At 38.3% G+C, this 20,901-nt stretch overlaps 1 protein-coding gene across 2 annotated transcripts in view; it reads left to right on the forward strand.

Moving 5' to 3' along the window:
- Positions 1-20,901, forward strand: part of EDIL3 (EGF like repeats and discoidin domains 3) — a 272,169-nt gene that overhangs the window by 62,474 nt on the left and 188,794 nt on the right. For both annotated transcript variants that reach the window (XM_054186858.1, XM_054186859.1), the window contains exon 2: positions 12,459-12,587. In XM_054186858.1, coding sequence (XP_054042833.1) covers positions 12,459-12,587 — 129 coding nt within the window. The remainder of the gene's footprint in view (positions 1-12,458; positions 12,588-20,901) is intronic.

Consider the following 20,901-nt stretch of genomic DNA (forward strand, 5'->3'; position numbering starts at 1 on the left):
TGAAGTTTTCTGAGATAAAAGATATGCATGTCCATAAGTGTTTTCCATTCTTCCATATTTGCTTATGAAGATGGTAGTGATCTGGAATTTTATTTTGTATACTTTACATATTATATACTTCTATGTACTTTATATGCATATGTATATGCTTATGTATATCTAATACAAGTGTTGTATTGGTGTCATGCTGGCACCATACAAATCCAGGCAAAGACCTTGTTCTTACTTATTTTTTTAATTAGTCTTCTGTTGTGGCATCCCATGTTTACAAATGGTAGGAATGTGCATAATGGAAAAAGATCAGAAGGCATTGATGTACAGTGACAAAGGTTTACGACTTCAGTATTTTCACCTCTTTTTAGTATTTTTCCTCTCCTTTGGTATTTACCCTATGCCCAGCTTTCTGTTTTTAAAAATATGTGCTATACGTGCAGGCTCAGGACTCTGTTAAGTGCCAAAGAAGAGCAATTGCATTTCAAAGAGTACATTGTGGATCCTATACATAATTAATCATGTTAACATCACCTGGATGCAGTTAATAAAGCAAAGCTGCAGATAAACCCCCCAAAATAGCAGGCCACTTAGGAAAACCTCCTTTTTCATTTTCCTAGTAATTAAGCCAGAGTGGGAGACCAACTTTATTTTCAGGTCTGCAAAAGACATGCTGTTAAATTTGAGATTTACCTGGGATGTTGAAGGGCAGGTCAATGACTTGGCCTTGAAACTAGAAGCAATTATATAGTACCTCAGTTCTCCAGATCCAGATATTTTGCTTGTCTTGTGATGCCAGACAAGAAACGGGTAGTTATAGGAACATTTGTCTATGTTCAGAAGCTCAAACAGAATAGTTATTTAGCTTAATAGTCAAGGATCTTTATATACCTTTATTAAAGTAACAGTTAAGGACCCTCTTACAATATGGTGTACTAAAAGCATCACATTCTCAGCCACTCCATTGGTGAATTTCTTACGTATACACTGTTCTTTCTCATCCTTTTTCAATTACTATTCCCAGTTCTTCATTTTCAAGTCTTACTCCATACCAAGCAACAAGCAGCCAGAACATTCAAACTGCTACCCATCTTTGTTTAGGTTTGATTTACTAATTAAGCTAGAAAAAAAAATAAAATTAAAAAAATGCCAAGAATACAGTTTGTTAGTGCAATGTGGCCATACGGCGACAAGGTTGTGACATATACAATCTGTTTTGTTACTTAACATTCCCGTAAACCGCCATACGGTAAAGCGGCTTTTAAAGTCTGAGGCAGTCCTTGTAGCGTGGCTTTGAGTGCATGGATGGCCCCTGTGAAAGGAAAACTCTGGAGAGGTGCAGAGCAGGGAGGTGAAGTGGTTGCTCAAGGTCAGGGCTGTGCTGCACGAGCGGGTGCGATGCGGATGCGCGTGAAGCGACTGTGACCATCAAACGGTTTTAGGTTTTAATGCAATTTACCACCTCTGCTAAGTCCTCGTTCTAGGAGTCTTTGTGCTCTCAGAAGTTCACGCTTAGTTCTTGCCTGATGCCTTCAGTTCAAATGTGCCTGGTAGAGATGTTGTTTCATCTAATTTTATATTGTATTTGGGGAGAATGTAGGGCTAGAAGAAACCTCTTTTACAAGTAACAGTATGCTATACAATCTATACAGGAGTCTTTATATGTGCAAAGTTCCAGATTTTATTCTATTTCTGAACAAGTTTAAACAAATAAGGTAAAAACTGCATCTGTTCATCTTTCCAGAGACTCTTAGCAAAAAATTATGAAAAGGGTTTGCATCATTCATCCACAGAGCTTGCACATTACTGCCAGCTGCAGCGTCCAAAATAAACAGAATCACTTCTTTATTGTAGCTGTCAGCTGTAATGCCCTTATTATTTCATATCTTTCACAGGAGAGACACATATCTTCATTGCCTAATTATTATTCTGAGTGCAATCGGTAACATCACTTTCCTGTAAAGCCAGAAAAAAAATGATGTAAACCAGCAATGCTGTTGTATCTCCTTAGGTGATGTGTCTTTTTTAATGGTGACAGAACTTTCTTGGTGATAGATTTAAGTACCCATGTGGCCAAAAAATGCATGAAATGAACGCAGTAAGACCAGCTAATTATAACAATGGAAACTTACAGAATATTTTTGCTTTATTCTCTTTAGCTGCAGGGTTTGGTATAATGGCAGAGAAGAGTTCATTGCAGAAAAAGTTCATGTAGGGAAGAGTGTTCAGTGCCGGTGTGTCTGTTAAAATGGTCATCTAATGTGCCATGGGGCTTTAGGAATGAATCCCGCGATTGCCTCCCCATTCTACACTTACTTTTCTTCTGCCTGCAGAGGGGTTTTGATGTGTGTGAGCTGGATTCATTCCTAAGGACGTAGAACTAGAAGCTGTACTCAAGTGGAGACCCTAATGGTGACCTAAAGGTCTGAACCAATGACTGGACATTTAGGCACATTTAATGGAAGGAAGTGACTAAATCTCAAACAAAATCCACAGGCTTCATATGATGTAGATATGGAACGCTGAACACCAAGTGCTTTGAAATACTGGTCCACTTGTGTTGTGCCAGACTACTTTCTAATTTAGACCTAGCCAATGCTAACTGCTTCACGTGGTGTGTTTTCAAATATGTTTTGCAGTTTGGAATATGCTTGAAAGCAGAAAAAGATCCTTCATTTTCAGTATGCATTCTGAAACTGTTGACAGGCGGAAATGTATGTGTGTATTTTTAGAAATGTTTATATTTTTGTATATTTGTGGACACATATTTAAGGGGTTTTATGGGATGCACTTGGTACTTAGATGGTTTTTCAAAATTTTTAAAAGTTAATTATAAATTTTGCATGCTCTGTATTTCAGATACCTCATTTGAGATATTAAATGCTGCCCATTTCTTCAATAGTGTTGACACTTATTGTAAAAAATGTGGCAAAAGAAGGTACTTAAGACTGAATACCCCAAAATAGAAGTAACTAGAGACCGATGAATATTTTTCAAAGTGTAATGAGAATATTTTTAGAATTCGTATTGTTTTAAGGCATTTCATTTTGGTGAAGATAGGAGGATATAATGAAATATAATTAGTTTTAAAAGCTGTTTAATATGTCTTTTTAATTGCCCAGCTTTCAAATTTGAATTGACTGAAGATGGGAAAAGGTAAATTCACCAGTGCTGAGATTAATAATTGCCTAGCAACTGGTGCCTGAATATATCCAATACAGGGCAAAAAAAGGGAAAACAAAACACTTTCATTTCCATATATATAACGTATGTATAAGTATATAAGTATGGAGCTAAATATATGTGTGTGTATGTATACACATAGACACACACTCTGATGCTTCCAAATTGCTAACCTCAAAAGCTGTGAAGCCTAAAAAAGATAAGTGAAAAGGTAAAACTAGAGATGTAAGTGTGGATGAAAATTGGGACTATTTATTTAAAAGTGATAATTCCACAATATGCGTGGGGGTTTATTTTTAAGCCATCTTCCTTTCCTGAAGTGAAGGTAGAAAAAAAGTCACAGACACTTTTGACTGTTTATTTTACAGGGCATCCTTTGGACTGTGCTGCTGATTTGACTGCATGCATGGATTTTCTCTCCATGGAAAGCAGGGGAAGGGGCAAGAGAGAAGCTGCCGTGTGTCTGAGTTGTTTCCTGATTGGGGGTTGGGGCATTTCCATGAATATTTTGAAGAAAGAGTTAGGAAGAGCTAATGATCAAAAGCTCAACGTAGGTTAAGTCAAATAAGAAATCTAGATCCCTATCTCTTATGGGACAGGCTGAGAGACTTGGGGTTGTTCAGCCTGGAGAAGAGAAGGCTCCGAGGAGACCTTAGAGCCCCTTCCAGTCCCTAAAGGGGGCTACAGGAAAGGTGGGGAGCGACTCTTGACCAGGGAGTGGGGCGGTAGGATGAAAGGTAATGCTTTTAAACTGAAGGAGGGGAGATTTAGATTAGACATTAGGAAGAAATTCTTTACTGTGGGGGTGGTGAGAGACTGGCCCAGGTTGCCCAGAGAACTTGTGGATCCCCCACCCTTGGAATTGTTCAAGGCCAGGTTGTACGGGGCTTTGAGCAACCTGGTCCGGTGGGACGTGTCCCTGCCTGTGGCCGGGGGTTGGAAAACTAGACGATCCTTAAGGCCCCTTCCAACCCACACCACTCTATGACTCTATGGCGTTGACCGCCTGATGATATAGATAGACATAGATAGGAGCCTTCTAGCAGCTAGTGGAGCACCCTGCAAGAGCCCAGCTGGTTTTTGACAGAAACCAATTAAGCTGTACCAGGAGATCTGCAAAACACAGAAATTTCTAGCAAGAAATATGAATATTTTATTTACTGAGAAATTTCAAGTGAACATACTACTAAAAATCTCCTGATCAGCTTTAAAAACAAAGGGCATGTGACTGGAGATTATAATGTATTCCCGTCATGACTTGATATCTCTCTGAAAGTTTTAATTGAACAAAACAACTTAATAGAGAGACAGTTTAGCCTAAGTGCCTTGTACAGAAAGTCTCAATTTAAGCTCTTATTCTTTCCCTTTTCATAAACCTCTCTCACCCCATAGATCTGAACAGGTGCAGAAATACAGGTTGATTCACCTGCATGTTAGCGAGCGGCAAATAATTGCATAAAAGCAGCTGACGTGAATGACAGCTGAAATCAAACGCGTACGTGCAAGGAGTGCCTAGGTAATTTTTGCCAGCTTTGTTGAGCATGACAGGAGAAAAGATGTTGTGGAAGGTTGTGTTGATAGGGATTAGGGCATCTTCATTAAAGGCATTTTTCAGCTATGTCCCTGCCTGCTTAAGGAGCATCATTGCTGTTAGCTGAGGTTGAGCGCCAGGGATGGTGTGCCGCTGGTACCACCAGCTCATCAGTTTGGGCAAATATATCTCTTTTCCTTTGATGAAACAATGTCTGAACTGATGACAGCTTTCCCTAAATCTTCACGACAGTGTGTACATGAAAAATTTTCCACAAGTTGTAAAAATATTCAGAAGTGCATTATATAACCATATTCCTCCTTTAATCACTTTTGATCCATTTTTCAGTAATAAAGATTTGAAATGACAGGAATAGTTCATCTTTTTCCCTGCAGAGACAGTTGGCATAGAAATGAACTCTCTGCAACCTATGAAAGAGAGAAGAATTTACTTTTTAAGCTGTTTTCTGTTTCTACTAGTATTTCATATTGTCAAACATCAGATGCTTAAAAAGCCTGTAACGCAGCAGGCTGAAGGACAGTGACCTACTGCTCTTTCACGTTCAAATGAATAAAGTAGCTCATACTGTAGACCCTTAGAAAGGGAAGAGATTATACTTTTTTAAGGCAGAAGGGGATTTATTATGATAGAAATTAATCTCTGCAGACATTACTTTAGGGCTCTATTCTAACCCTGAAAGTAGGGACACACTTTTACAGTATTGTACTATTAGACTAAATCCAAAGCTTAAGTCAGCACTTCATCTTCACCCAGGATTAATGTTTCAGTCCAGTGCCAGAGTGGTATTTGAACGAGAATTCTTTGCTTAGAATAATCTGATTTTCTTTTCATAATACCATCTCAGGTTTTCAAAAATCACCTGGTGCATCCCCCCAGTTTACAAGACTGGAAAAAGTTAAATTTAAAGAAATGTTTATGCCTGCTTTACAGGGGTGTGTTGCAGTTCTCCTCCAGAGCTACGAGCTACAGCTTGTTTAAGTGCATGCAGCCTTTTGATGCCAGAGGCTTTCTGAAGAAGGAGCAACTACCTCAATTTTCATGAGACCTGTGATAAAATCATGAGTTGTTTATTCTGAGATTTAAATTCTCCTGTAAGGTTTCCCATCCAACCCATATGCAGATGTTTAGGGTTGATGGCATCAGTTTATTCATTTTTTAAAACCATTTAAACACCCTGCCATGAATATCCTAGTTAGAAATTTAACTGAACTTTCTACCTGCATGGTAAGCAAATCAGCTTAGAAAACAGGCAGGAGGTAGATGAGCTATTGGTATCTAGAAACTTTAACTTCCCCTTCAAATAATAAGAGATACAAGTTAATTATTCACCTGTCTTTTTACCTTTGGAAAAACAAATTATCTGCCTCACTATTAACTCTGAAAAAACACCTTACAAATTTCTTCTAAGAACTGCAGAGCTCATCTGTTTTCGTGTTCACATTTTGCATCTCTGCACAGGTGTGTCTTCAATATGATTTATGGTTCTGCTTCTCAGTAGTGGTTCAGCTGTGGAGAAATAGATTTGAACTTGGACACTGTACAGATGATTCCGTAAATCAGAAAAACTATTAAAGCTCTTTTTCTGAAAATTGATTTTAACATGAAACTGCTACTGCAAGGAGGAACTTTCTCCGTCTTCTTCTGAAGTTTAGTTGCTCTTCTGGGCTTCAGAACTGAGGCACATTTTTACTATCCCTAGACCAAATTTCTGTTGACTACCTATTTTCTGGGCTATTTATTCTTTGGTGCCACCTGGAGATTTCTTCTTTGAAACAAGTTTTATTCTCATGAAAGGGAATAGCTATTCATTTTATTTCTTTAGAGAGAGCTTTTAAAATAAGCTATATTTCATGTAGCAATATAGGAAATTGAATAAAAATAAAGCTGCTGTATTAGGTAGAAACAATGGTCCACCTCTTCCCATCAATGGCAAAATCAAATGCTTGAGCTACAAAATACTCATTATGTAGTATAACAGTAAAGAGTCTTGTACCTCTCTAACAACATGCATGGCTAGTACCCTGAACTTGTATGTCACTAGATTTGCAACTGTTTACCTGTAGATTTTGTGATGCCTTTTGTTTTGATGGGTATTGGCATCTCCTTGGACTCCTATAGTATCAGTAGGTTTGCCTCAGTATCATCTTTTGTAAATTTCACTACATCGATATGTAATGCACACTAAATATGTCCATATTTCTAACCAGTTATATATAACAACAAATAAGGTCGAATTTTTCTACGCACACTTTCTATTTCACAGAATATGCTCTGTTCTTAAATTATAGAATAAAATGTGCCGAAACACACAAATCATCTTTTTTCCATCACTTCTTCCCTTCCAGTTTTGAAGTCTTGTGAATCCACAGAATTTTCTGAAGACGTTTCTTTCTTTGTCATCATTTCATCTCAAGCAGATGTTTCTTACTGTAACAGTTCTGCTGGAAATCATAATAGTTATCCTTCTAGGTGTTAAAAGATAGTTGAGGGAAATTATATTCCTCTCAGGCTAATGGGTTTGTGCATAGGGACTCAAATGCTTTTCCCATGCCTAATTCAGGACACTGTGCCATAGCTTTTGCCGGGCGTTTGTATCCCAGGAACTACAATGTTAAAGAGTAAGTAGTTTTAATTTGGAGTAAATATTTTTTTTTCTTTTTTTCATTGAAAAACATTAGTGAACTGCTATTTGAGTTTCATATAGTAATGGTAGCTGACTGGTCGATGTGATTTTACAATAAAGAGTGCTTTCTGAAGTAGCGCATGCAGATGGTTGTGGATGATACTTTTCTGTTTGCACAGTGCATCTTCTTTAGCTTTCCTATCACAAAAATTGTTTTCATAAATTCTGTGAATTTCTGCTCTTGACAAGGATTGATGGGCTAACCATCATGGTGTGCTGCATTATTTATACACAGCAGTTGAGTTCCTTTTTTCAGGTTGCCCTTTGCTGTCAAGCAAACTATTGGACTCTTCAGTCAAGAATCTTGTAACGCTTTGTGGGGTTTTATTGGATCAAAAAGTATGCTCTATAGAAGTGTAAAGTGTGACAACGAGTGGATTTACTATTTTTACCCTCTTCCCCACCACTACCTGCTTGTGGAAAGAAGCAATAGCTGTACATTCAGTGTTTTGTTGAAAAGGATATGGCTTAAGAGTGGTTACGTGAAGGTATGCCAGGGAGCAAGATGGGCTTACAGGACAGTTTGTCCCCAAGTGCTTTTACTAAAGAGATCCAGGTTCACTGATTGAGATATTCACTATGGACAAAGCATGTCATAATCTTTCAAAAAAAACGAGTTGTTACAAGAGAGCAAATCTTACACCATTTTATTTGAGTTTTGATTTTTTTCCGAGTTTGGAGTAGTAGGGAATTTTCTTAATTAAAATTCTGAGTATCTATGGATCTCCACTTTAATTTCATTCTTTTTGTCTTAATTTTTTGATTTTTAACCAACCATGTTTTTCAAAGAGAGGATGGAAAATTCAATCAAGGATTTATTTGACTTAAGGATGTTCTGAAGAAATTAAAGATGTGAGGAAAAATAAAAATAAAAAATCCCTCAGTTTTAGTATCCTCTAATCATGTAAGTTTTTTTGTCTGCTCCTGTATACATTATGGTGTGAGATAATTTGGATTACATTTCTACCTTAACTCTTCTGTACATGATGTTGTGCAAAAAGGAGGAAATATGTATGTGTATATACATCAGATTTTATGTATATAAAATAAGCTACACATATAGCATCACTTAAGAGCAAGGGTCCCCTAAAAAAGGTAAATGCAAAGTGGTCATGAGTTCTGCAATTCTGGAGGGGAAGCATGTGAGCGTGTCCTTTGCTGATTCCTTTTCAGAGATCCTTGCACCAAATCTCAGTAGCCTGATGCAATGAGATTTTACTGTCTTAGATTTTCCCGAGGATGAAGTAAAGGCAGCAATAGTTGTAGTACATATTATATATATACACAGTCTTAAGACAGACTTTAATGCTTGAGTACCCACATAATGAAAAGTGGAGGGTTAGTCAGTCATAGTAAACAAGAATATAAATTATTGCTTTTATTTGACACTTGCATTCTTACTGGACCCATTTCAGAACATTTTAATAAAAATAGAATATTATTTGTCTTTTGGTGTTTTTCTTAAATAACGGAGTTCCTCTTACAGTGTTTAATTTACAGAAATTTGTCAAATTTCAGTCTGTTGCGCAAACAGCGTATTACCTATTACTATGGAAAGTCAGCGGCACCGAGCACAGTTTTGTAAGTTATTTTAAAGGATATCATTCTTTCATTGAGTTTATTTTACTCTTCCAGTCACCACAATTCTAAGGTTAAATTCTAAAACTACTGTTGTGTTAGAAGTTGTGCCATATGCAACATAGTATTTTAATGGTAATAAATTCCTTAATAAATTATGCGAAGACAGAGTGCACCCATATAAGCTTTCCTGATTAAGAACAGAGCCTTTAAAATCAAATTCTGTTCATCAAACTGAGTAAGTTGTACAAGAAATTAGATTTCAATATTTCAACATGAATGGCTTCTCAAGGGGCACAAAATGTAAATTGAGAGAGATATTGTTGATTCAAAGGTGATGTTTCTTTTGTTCTGCACATTTTCACAGGCACTAAGTCATAAATAAGGGTGCTAACAATTTAAGTAAGTTTTACTAATTTGAGTATGCAAATTTGCACAGAGTTGTATCTAAGTCTTAGGTAGAATTATTGCTCACGTGCGTCTGTGCACTTGCCCATATCTCTGACTGCATCTTATTTGACATCATATTATGGTATTATTTTAACCATTCTTGTTCAAAGTATAGACTTTCTTTAACCCTCTTTAGCATTACATGAATGAGACAGGCTAGATATTTTTTGTTGTTGTTGGAGCTTTTTTCTTTTTTGGGTTATTTTTTTGGTCCCACTTTCTTTAGCGGTGGGCAGTACTCATTTTATTTCTGTGATGTGATGTAAGAATTTACACCAGTGATTGGCAGTAGAATTTGGGCCAAGGTGGTGGGTCAAAACAGCACTTAGTGCCATTATTTCCTGAACATGGAAAAAAATTTATGTCATTAGAGGACAGCATCTGCTTTATTAATCCTGAACTGTGGGTCAAGTAACTTTACTTCAGGCTAAAAAAGCCAACACGAATTTTCAGATAAGTAAAAACTACACAGTTAAGTATGCACACTTTGGTCATAGTAGGAGATTTCAGTTTCTGGAAATCTAATGGAAAACTGGGGATGTGTTCTGCATGTCAGTCAATATAAAACAGTGTTTTGTCTTCTTACCTTTCTTTTTCTTTCTTGTGTTGCATAATTGAAATCAGAACAATGAATCAGGAAACACATAGTAAAAATGTCCCCTCTCATTTTAACCAGAATATCCATAGGAAATTGCATAGTATGTGTTCCTGCTCCAGATGCTATTTAATTTATTAATTTAATTAAAGGTATTGGGAATACAGTTGTCAAAGTATTCAGTTAATAGTAGTTGTTTCACAACCAAATGCCTAAGCCCCATGAAGTAAAAAACAAGCATCCTTTGCTACCCCAATAATGCAACAAGCACTGAAATTGAGAAGTCTTGACTTACTTAGATTGAGTTAGAAAGACAGGTAATGTCTAGTCATTAGGCAGTTAATGTCTTATGTCATTGGCTCTTTTCAAATAGCTCTACTTCTCTGTTAGCTGGACGATCTTCAAGACAAAAGCGTTAACAGCAGGTAAATGGTGATGACAGTTCTCTGTGTCATGAAGGCATCTTAAAATTGACAGATTAAGATTAAATAAAATTAAAAATAAGCCAGCAAATGAACACACAGCTAGAGTTTTTTGCAACTGATGCACAATATTCATACAAGTGGTTTTGTACATCAGTTTAATTTCTTAAGTGATTGTTAGATGGGAATTATTACACCAGGCGCTAATCTGAAGTCTATGTGCCAGAAAGGTATTGAAAACACTTTGAGACCCCTTACCACCACTATAGTCCAACATGTATTATAATGTCAGTACTACTGACATAAGTGGATTTCTAGAACTCTTTACAATTACATGGCGAAAGACTGTCAACTTTGGAATTTAAAAAGCATACAAAATAATGTGTTGGGTTGTTTTTTAATAATCACCTATCTGCAGATGTTGCTTTAAGTTGCATTTGCAAAAATTTTGCAAAACAAAACTCGACTGCACAAATTATTAGTATTTCTAAAAACAATACTGAGCAATAGAAAGCACACATCTCCGTTTTACAAGATGAAGCTTGAGGTAAATAAAAAATGCGTCTAAATATGTTTAATTAGCTGAGAAAATAATATAAATTGAAGCTGACCGAAGCCTAAGGCCTTCTTTAGGATTGCTTCCAGTTATCCCATATGGGCCAGGATGCAATCCTGTATTTCCTTACATTTGTAGAACTGTGATAAGGTGGGGTTCTTCAAGGGTGTTAAAACTGGGGCATTACAAGAATTGAACAGACACTCTGTTCTCTTTTTCATATCTCCTCCTGAAGGCTGTTTCAATTGGTATTAGACTGGAAATCACAATAATGTTTTGTACACACTGGCAATACTGGAGACATGATCAAGTTCTGAGCACATGAAGCAGGCCTGCGGTGCATCTTGCAGAGTTTACATCTTTCTGCTGTTGATCACCTCAACGCTAATTGGCTGAATAAGGCTGAAATGGACAAGCAAAGTCTGCTTGTTTAGCATTATTTAGGCAGGATGAAGCTACCCACTGTGCCAGTGCTTGCCCTGTGTCGCAGGGAGTTTTGACGCAGATCTGGTTCATAGCGTAGCATAGTTTTGAAGTGAAGCATAGCTTTGTTTCTAACTTATTTGTTCTGATTCTGCAATCAAAATGAATTGTGGGAGAACGTGACAAACTTCCTTGGGACACGGAAGGGACTGTCGATGAGCACTGAAGGGACTGTACGTGCTCAAGTCTTTTAGTCTCCATCCCTGCCATGGAGTTGGTGGGTCACAAGTCATAGTGAAAGCCTCCCTGGCAGCACAGCATGACCGTACGGCAGCTCTGGTCATAGGGCTCCAAACTAATTGCCCAAAACACTTCAATGGCTTTGTTCTATACTGTCAAACTTTATCCTGGGATCGCATATAATTGGTCTTTTTGTGACTGACATAAAACCAACATATAAGGGCACTGCTGGCTTGCATGCCATGCCCTGTATTTAGTAGAAATACAGTGTGCCAATGCCTGATCTGGCTCAAATCTATGCTGCTGTGTGATTTAAGAGTGTGTAAGTCTGGAACACAGGCATGCACAGCCACTGCTCTTTGCTTATGAACCAGGTGATAAGCCATTAGCCTGAACTGAAACCACTATTCAGCTTTATGTTGAAGCTAACCTGGAGAGGTGAGATCCGGGGTAAATTCCTTTCCAAGTATATATCCTGAATGACTGAAAATGAGAGAAAGCAATAAATTATTTTTTGTTAAATGTTATTGTCTTTTACAAGTGAATAGCTGTCAGTGCATCCAAGAGAATCACATTTTACAGAGTAGAAGGCTGGGGAAAAATGATTACAGAGAGGTGTACTGTTAAATAAATGTAAAATGGAAGTAGCCAAGTGGAATCCAAAGGACATAGAGACTGTCATTCCTTTCTGGTTTTGGTTATCAGTAATCTGCCATACTTAGGACTTGTGCATAACTTTTGGAGAGTTTTATACAGGAATCTTTTTTTTCCGCTTTAACCCACAGGGGACGTGTGTGACTCCAACCCGTGCAAAAATGGTGGCATCTGTCTGTCTGGGCTGAATGATGACTTCTACTCATGTGAGTGTCCTGAAGGCTTCACAGACCCCAATTGCTCTAGTGCTGTGGAGGTTGGTAAGTGCAAACTTTAAATGCTGGAATAGTTGTTTCAGTGTCCTGTTAGTCTGTGGCTGGCCAACTGGTGATCGTCTCCACTGCATTTTGTGTAGTGCTGTGGTCATTGTGTCAGCCATTTTTGGTGTCTTAACCTTATCTCTATATCATAGATATCTATGCCATAACTGACAGACTGTTAAAACAGTATTTGACAAGTGTATCTGCAGAACAAAACGCAGAAAAGTTCAGTTCTGTACTTCAGAAAGTGAAAAGATCATAGTTGTGACTTAAAATGACCAACATTTCTCAAAGATCAATGTAATTAGATATTTCTATATATCCTTATTCTGATCATTGATCATGTAAAGATTGGTTTCTGATAGTTTTATGCCTAGGTCTGATCAGTAAAGAGTACTTACTTAAACAAGCGAAGTTACAGGAACAGTATAGGAGAAATCAGAGTAACACATAGTAGTTACTTGTTTGAATTTCAAAACGATTACTCAGCTGGAAATTGTAATTAATCATTAAACGAGTGCAAGTCAAAGGTATGGAAATTTTGTGATGTGTGTTTGACTCAGAGTGATAGCTCCAAAACATCCTGAAGGTCGAGTCTCCGTCTTAAGAAAACTCAAGGAGAAAATCAAAGTGCAAGGGAAAAGATGTTAGAAAGCTCATTAGGTCATGGACCATCCCATCATTTTCAGTGGAGCAGAAGAGCTGCAAGTTCAACAAGCTCTTAAATTATCCTGAAGTAGATATAAAAGTACATAAGGTAGAACAAAACAATAAATAGACACTACTTTTTAAATAGATACATTTTCTACCTATCTCCTCCATGGAGTTGTGGGAGTTAGAATAGGAAGGTCAAAGATAAGAAAAAGCACTGACGTGCAGAAGAGATGGCAGTGTCTCTTACTTTGTTCGTATTAGGAGCATACGCCAAAGTGGAGGTTCTGTGGCAGCGTCTCTTATCTGAAGGCCTTGCATGCCCTGCGTGCATGTCTTCTGCTGACAGCCACAGCATTTTAAAGCAGTATGACCCTTCAAGTATTTCATGCCGTACGTCTGTGTCTGTGATTCATCAATCTGGGTTACACTAACGTGCTTCTGTCTGTGACAGCTGAGCAGTGCTCACACGTTTTGCTTCTGCCAGCTGTAGTGTAGGACACCAACCTCGGGCAGAAAGGCAACGCCAAAAGGCTTGCTCCTACAGATGTCTCGTTGAAACTGTCACAGCTAGGCTGATCATCTCTCTCACTCTGCGACTCTCCTAAGTTCTATGGGTTTAATTTTTTGATAAATAAATGAAGGCTACACAGGCACAACCTGAATGCACTGTTATGGGGACTAAATATAGAATCATAGAATCATAGAATCATAGAATTTGTTGGATTGGAAGGGACGTTTAAAGGTCACCTAGTCCAACCCCCCTGCAGGAAGCAGGGACACATTCAACTAGATCAGGTTGCTCAGAGCCTCATCAAGCCTGGCCTTGAATGTCTCCAGGGATGGGACCTCCACCACCTCTCTGGGCAACCCGGGCCAGTGTCTCACCACCCTCATTGTAAAGAACTTCTTCCTAATGCCTAATCTAAACCTACCCTGCTCTAGTTTAAAACCATTCCCCTCGTCCTGTCACTACATGCCCTTGCAAACAGCCCCTCCCCATCCTTCCTGTAGGCCCCCTTCAGGTACTGGAAGGCTGCTATAAGGTGTCCCCCGAGCCTTCTCTTCTTCAGGCTGAACAACCCCAACTGTCTTGTCCTCACAGCAGAGGTGCTCCAGCCCTCGGATCATCTTCGTGGCCCTCCTCTGGACCTGCTCCAGCAGGTCCATGTCCTTCTTGTGGTGAGGACTCCAGAGCTGGACACAGTACTCCAGGTGGGGTCTCACCAGAGCAGAGTAGAGGGGGAGAATCACCTCTCTCGATCTGCTGATATATCCCTCTCTGTCATGAGATAAGGCTAGAAGAACTTAGTCCAGGGACCCAGGGTTGGGATAGTTTTGGTTTATTTTTTAATTTTCTGAAAGTGATGCTACCGTTTTTCTGTGAGTGAATTCTAAGTCTCCACAATGCAATTTTAAGGGAATTTGGATTGAATTTGATTTCCCTGAAGATAAGTTTCCTGCAGACCAATGAAGTAGTTCCTGTATGACCAACTTTGGTAAGACACCAACTGACTGTAAAATGTCACAGTAGCTGGTTACTACCTGACATTCCAGTTGCACAAGAAACTGCTCTTTGCTTTGGTGCAGCCACACAAGAAGCAGGAATACACTGCCTTAAAATCCTGTTTTCCATCCCTTTTCCTACCATTTCTATGCATGCTTGAAGGGTCTGAATTTATCCTACACTATATATCATGCTACCCTAAAATGGCCTTGACATGGGTTTACTGCAGGAAACTTGTGTATTTATCCTGTGCTTGGTTGGCAGAAAATTGCATTGTGCATTACTGGGAGGATGCTGATCATTAGTGAATCTGAGATAAAAGCATATTGTGATAATTGACACTGTAATTTGCAACTAAATATTAACAGGGCTTTAAAAAATACACATATACTTAACTAAATTCTTCAAACACTTCAACAAAATCTCAGCTTGGTAAGCAGAGTGAAGCATAAGCAAATAGAAAGCTTGAGAATATGTGGTAATCACAGTGCTTATGCAGGCAGAATATTATATTTTTAGTTTGCAATCTGGAGGAAGTATCTACTGGATGAAATTGGTTAACTAAAGGACTTACTAATATTCCTATATTAGCTAAGTTCTCGAGTGTTAATTTAGTTTGTGTTTGTCCTGTGGTATTATGCTACATGTATGGATTCAGAGACTAGCCATTACTTTTTGAAAACTTTAAAAATAGTTTTAAAAATATTTCTTTATTTTTCAGTAGAAGGTGTCCGAGGCTTATTCAGCATGATATTCCCCTACACAGAGTCATATAAACCACTGAAAAAAAATGGTATTTCAAATAATATTTTGATTTTTCCTATGAAAATGATGGTGAATAGTGTAAGCCATTAGTCAGTTAGACTCCATTAATTCAAACACTGTAGTGTTTCAAGTAAATTAATTGGTTGAAAGGTGGGTCTGTGAGGAGCCTAGGAGTGCAGGACCTCGTGGGATGACTTTTAAGCAACAGTGTTTATTAGCAGGTTAACAAAGGTTACTTCTCGTCAGCTTTTTAGTGAGTTATTGCCCAAAAGCTATTTCTCTAAATCCTTAGTATCTTAAAAAGGTTTCTTGACAATTTTCTATACAGTTGAAAACCTTAAGTGGGTTGAAAATCAGGCATCTAGGATATCAGGAGGCACTGAGTGAGAAAACAGGAGGGTGGGGGACAAAACCAGCAGCCCATGTCAGTCTGTCTCCCCTTGAAAGGGCTCTACAGCAAATTTTAAAAGTAGCAGAGTGTTCTGTGTGGCCCTCTCATTATATACTGCACTATTAGACTTTATTCAGTCCTGGTGACAGGACACTGTTGATCCCTGCACACTAGCTGGAAAGTCACAAATTTTCAAGGAACATACCTCAGACAGGAAGATTTCACAGCAAAAGGTAACAGGGATTTAACTGAATCACACATTAAAGTGGGTAAATAAAAAACAATGCCATACATATGGACAGTTATATAATCATGTAAAGGAAAAAATATATATTCATAACAGTACATAAAGGTAGAAGCATTAAATATTTAGGCAAAAGTCTTACCTAAGTTGATCAACAAAGACTCAAAACAGTTTAGGAACTGCCTGAATAGTTCAAGGACTTAAGAATATAACTCCTGTTATTATCTTAATAAAACCAACATAATCATAGCACCTTATTTCAGTCTAGGAAGATTCACTATTGCTGGTTTTTTTCGAAATTCACCCATGGAAAATCCTGACTCCTCTGCCATACCTCTCCACTGTTTTCTTATCCTGTAACTTCAACTGTGTCTAAAACAATTTTTTGTAAAGTGTTTGAAATAGTTATTTGAGTGAGGTAGAAAAGGATTTAGCTAGGTAAAAGTTAATTATATCAAACTTCCCAAATAGCAGGATGTTTTCCAAAGATAATAAGGATACTATGACCTGAGCCACCTCTTTTGCAGACTCCTATCTATATCTTTGGAAACACGAATTTTAACCTAGATTGAAAAAGATTCACATGTAATTAACATTGGTATTGAAACGTATTACAGACAAAAAGTCGACGGACTTTACATCATCAAAATAACTCACAAATAATTCTCAGAAGGCATTAAATTACAGGAATACCATAAACTACATCTGTTACATACAACTAATAGAAGTCTTTAGTACATACTGTTCAGGAAAACTATTAACGTGCATCCTAATCAACATAGGTAATTGACGAAAGAAGAGTAGCTTAGTCATGGACAGTGCATGAGGGGAGCAATGGCAGTGTGGCTATATACATTGAAATAATATTAAGGGGAAGTTTTTTGACATAAAAATTATTCTTGTTTTGTTTGATGTGTGCAAAGGGGAAATAGAGAAGTACATGACTGAAGACAAAAGTTAAAGAAAGAGCAGCTAAGTTTAGTATGCCATACGGCAATCACAGTATGCACCATGAGTGACCGTGTTGTTCACGTTTGAAAAATGAGCAACTTAAAACTATTCTGTTTTGATCTTCCAAATCTGAAATTCAATAGCTGTCTGAGAGGATAAACTGGTGAACATGTTTAGTTTATGTAAGTGGAAAAATAAATGATGTGCAATGACAGGGAGGGTAGAGGAGCCACAAGCACACTAGAGGAGAGCTGGGGACACTCCAAAACTGCATTCAAATAGGCTGTCGGTACCTTTTTGGAAAGTGTCTTTATCTTTTGCGTCAGCTTTCAATACCCACTGAGAGGAACTCATTATTGAGAAACACGGTAAAAATGTCTATGTTCATTTTAGAAGGGTGGAGAGGCAAGCTAATGATCTTATACACATAATACAGGAAACCTGGGTGCAGCATGGTGGCTGAGAGGAGAGAGGAGAGCTGGAAGGGAAAAAACGGATGCTAGTTTTGCACTACCTCTTTATTCTGCCAAGTGATTAAGAAGTGATTGTGCGGTTCCTTGTTTATCACATTGCAGTGTTTTCCGTACCAGTTTAGTCTTTCCAGTATCCAAGGGAAACTATTTCTTTGACAGCTGCTGTCTCTGGACCTGTGACACAGGAGTCAAAGGCGTTCTTCCCTTTTCACACTGTTAAATAAAAATTCAGTAAAATGGATTAGACCCAGAGTGCTGTGATCTGTTGTCTTTGTGGTTTCTTTGGACAACTTAAGTCCCTATATTTGCTGTCCTGACCTCTGCACTGACAGGACAAGAGCTTGTCAAAAAAAATTTGTAAGGGTAAATTCCTGTTCTTGTTTTCCAGTCAGTGTTACAGATGCTTTTTAATACCATGAGTGGAAATGACTGAATGATTTCAAAGATGCTTTTATAGTCCTACAATATGCGATTTTTTAGGAAGGATTGTTTGCACCACATGTTTAACATATGTACTAATGGATTTCTCTCTAAGGTAGAAAAAATGAAATTAATCTGTTCTTACAAAAGAATTCCAATGGCTTAGTGTCATGTGTATCTAGTATGCTATTGATATGAATGTGTCTGCCTTAGCTCTAAATTAGGTAGTCTGAAATAATGCAAATTAAAACACTGGCCATCACAAAATCAGAGTAGTTGAGGATGGGAGGCACTTCTGGAGGTCTCTAGACTCACCCCATGTCTCAAGGGAGAATCAGGGGAGCAGGTTTCTCAGGGCCATGTCCAGTTGGGTTTCGAATATCACGAAGGATGGAAACTTCACAGCTTCTCATGGCAATCTGGGACAGTGTTTGACCACCTGCACAGTTAAAAACAGAAACAAACAAACAAACACCCAAACCCCCAAATATATTTGTGGAAAAAGAGGAATTTTTTCTTTCTGCTCATTGTCTTCTGTACTCTCACCATGTACCACTGAGTCTGTTGTCTTTATTTCTACAAGACTTCTCTTCTCCAGGCTTAACAGTCTCAGCTTTTTCACATGTTGCCTATATGTCAGGTGCTCCGATCCCTTAATGATTTTAGAGAAATAATCACATCCCTTACCTTGCTGGCAATGCTCTCACTGGTGTAATGCACTTCTCAGTGCAGATTGCCCAGGATACTTGGGAATAGAGTGTGGTCTCCAGATTTCAGCATCTGCTGTCACTGCTGTAGGTGTAGTGTTGCCCAAATTGACTATATTTATTGCTATCATGACAGAATCTACCTAAGTGACTTATTCACAGTGTTTCTTATGGCCAACAGGGAGATTTTATTGTATGTCTATGAGTTCTTACTCAGTAAAGTGTCGTGCTTTGCTCTTGATACTGATTTATTATTTGGAAAAATTGTGAGGGAAAGGAGTGTCTGTTTGTTTATGGTTTTGTTCTTGAAGATCATATCAATGGTTTCGCTGGTATAAAAGTGAGATAGCAGGCTGGTGAGTTGGGCCTGTGTTTATTTGAATGTAGGAAGAATAGTCAGGTTTCACAGTTGAAGGTTAGTCTCTTCTGGGAAAAGAGTGAGATGGAGTGGGAGATGGAGGGATAGAAAACAACTTCTTCCCTGCTGGGCTTTGTCTATGATGCCTGTTTGGATTCAGTGCTGGTTTCTTTCCTTGTGGGCAAAGAGGGAAAGTGCTAGTTTTCTTGAGCAACAGCTTATTGCTGCAGAGTTCTTAATAACATCCAGGTTTCCACTTTGGAGAAATGAAAGAAGTTGTTAAGTGGAGCCCTATCAGCACCACCTGATTTTGTGTGAATCTGATTTTTGTTTGTTTGATTTTAGTGGGAAATATCCCCAAGGTATTTGCTAAACTAGTTGAAGTGTGTTCTTGTATTACTTTCCTTATGATTAGAGTTTGCAGTATGAGTACAGACTACTAAATTTCCTCTTAGTAAGGCTGTAGCAGTTGCATGTTAAGTATGTTGAAGGCATTTCTCAGTGTTCTGAATTCTATAGCCTAAAGTTTCAAATCTCTGTTATAGAAGCGTTTTACATGGAATTCACTATAAAACAGATTTTTAAACAGGAACTATCACATAATCAGAACACTTGGTTCATTAGGAGATGTCCTCAAAGGTTAACGTAATTCTGTTGAAAGGCAATCGATAGCTAATAATAAAAATAATTTGACAAATTAAGTCTTAATTTTTAGTTTCTGGGTAGCCTGAAGAGTGCATACTGCAGAGAAATCTAAATTGAGTAGACTACATGCATGTAAGCAGAATGGCTTAATAAATGGCGTTAAATGCAGTGCAGAAAATATTGTAAGTGATAATTGTACAATGTTTGTGCCAAAACAATTGCCTTTGGTGTTGATTGCTAGTAAATCTGTTGTGAAAATACAGGTTCAAGTCAAAACTGGAGAGAATGCTAAAATAATGCATATTCATAGAATCAGAGAATACCAGGCTGGAAGGGACCTCAAGGATCATCCGGTCCAACCTTTCTTGGCAAAAGCACAGTCTAGGCTAGATGGCCCAGCACCCTGCCCAGCTGAATCTTAAAAGGGTCCAATCATGGGGAATCCACCACTTCCCTGGGGAGATTATTCCAATGGCTGGCTGTTCTCAGTGTGAAAAATTTTCCTCTTGTGTCCAGTTGGAACCTCCCTGGCAATAACTTGTACCCATTACCCCTTGTCTTTTCCACATGACTCATCATAAAAAGGGATTCTCCACCTTCTTTGTAGCTACCCTTTAAATACTAGAACATGGTGATAAGGTCTTCCCTAGGCCTTCTTTTCTCAAGGCTGAACAAACATAATTCACTCAGCCTTTTCTCATATGACAGGCTTCCCAGTCCTTTAATCATCTTGGTGGCCCTTCTGTGGACCCTTTCCAGCCTGTCCACATCACTTTGCATAGTGGGAACCAAAACTGTACACAGTGTTCCAGGTGTGGCCTCACAAGCGCTGAGTAGAGTGGGATATGAATTTTTTATCTCTGATGGTGATGTCCTTAGTGATGCAGCTCAGCATCCTGTCGGCTTTCTTTGCTGCGACAGCACACTGTTCACTCATCTTGACCTTGCTGCCCACCAGGAGCACCAGGTCCCTTTCCAGAGAGCTGTTCCCCAGACAGGTAGATCCCAGCATATTCTGTCCTACTGAATTATGTTTTCCCAGGTGCAAGAGCTTACACTTGTCCTTGTTGAACTTCACAAGATTCTTGTTAGCCCACTTTTCCAGCCTGTCCAGGTCTTCCTGCAAAGTGACACATCCAAAGTGTCCGCTTCCCCACTCAGTTTGCTATTATCAGTAGACTTCATAAAATTACACTTGACCC

This window comes from Rissa tridactyla, chromosome Z (assembly GCF_028500815.1).
Source record: "Rissa tridactyla isolate bRisTri1 chromosome Z, bRisTri1.patW.cur.20221130, whole genome shotgun sequence".
NCBI lineage: Eukaryota > Metazoa > Chordata > Aves > Charadriiformes > Laridae > Rissa > Rissa tridactyla.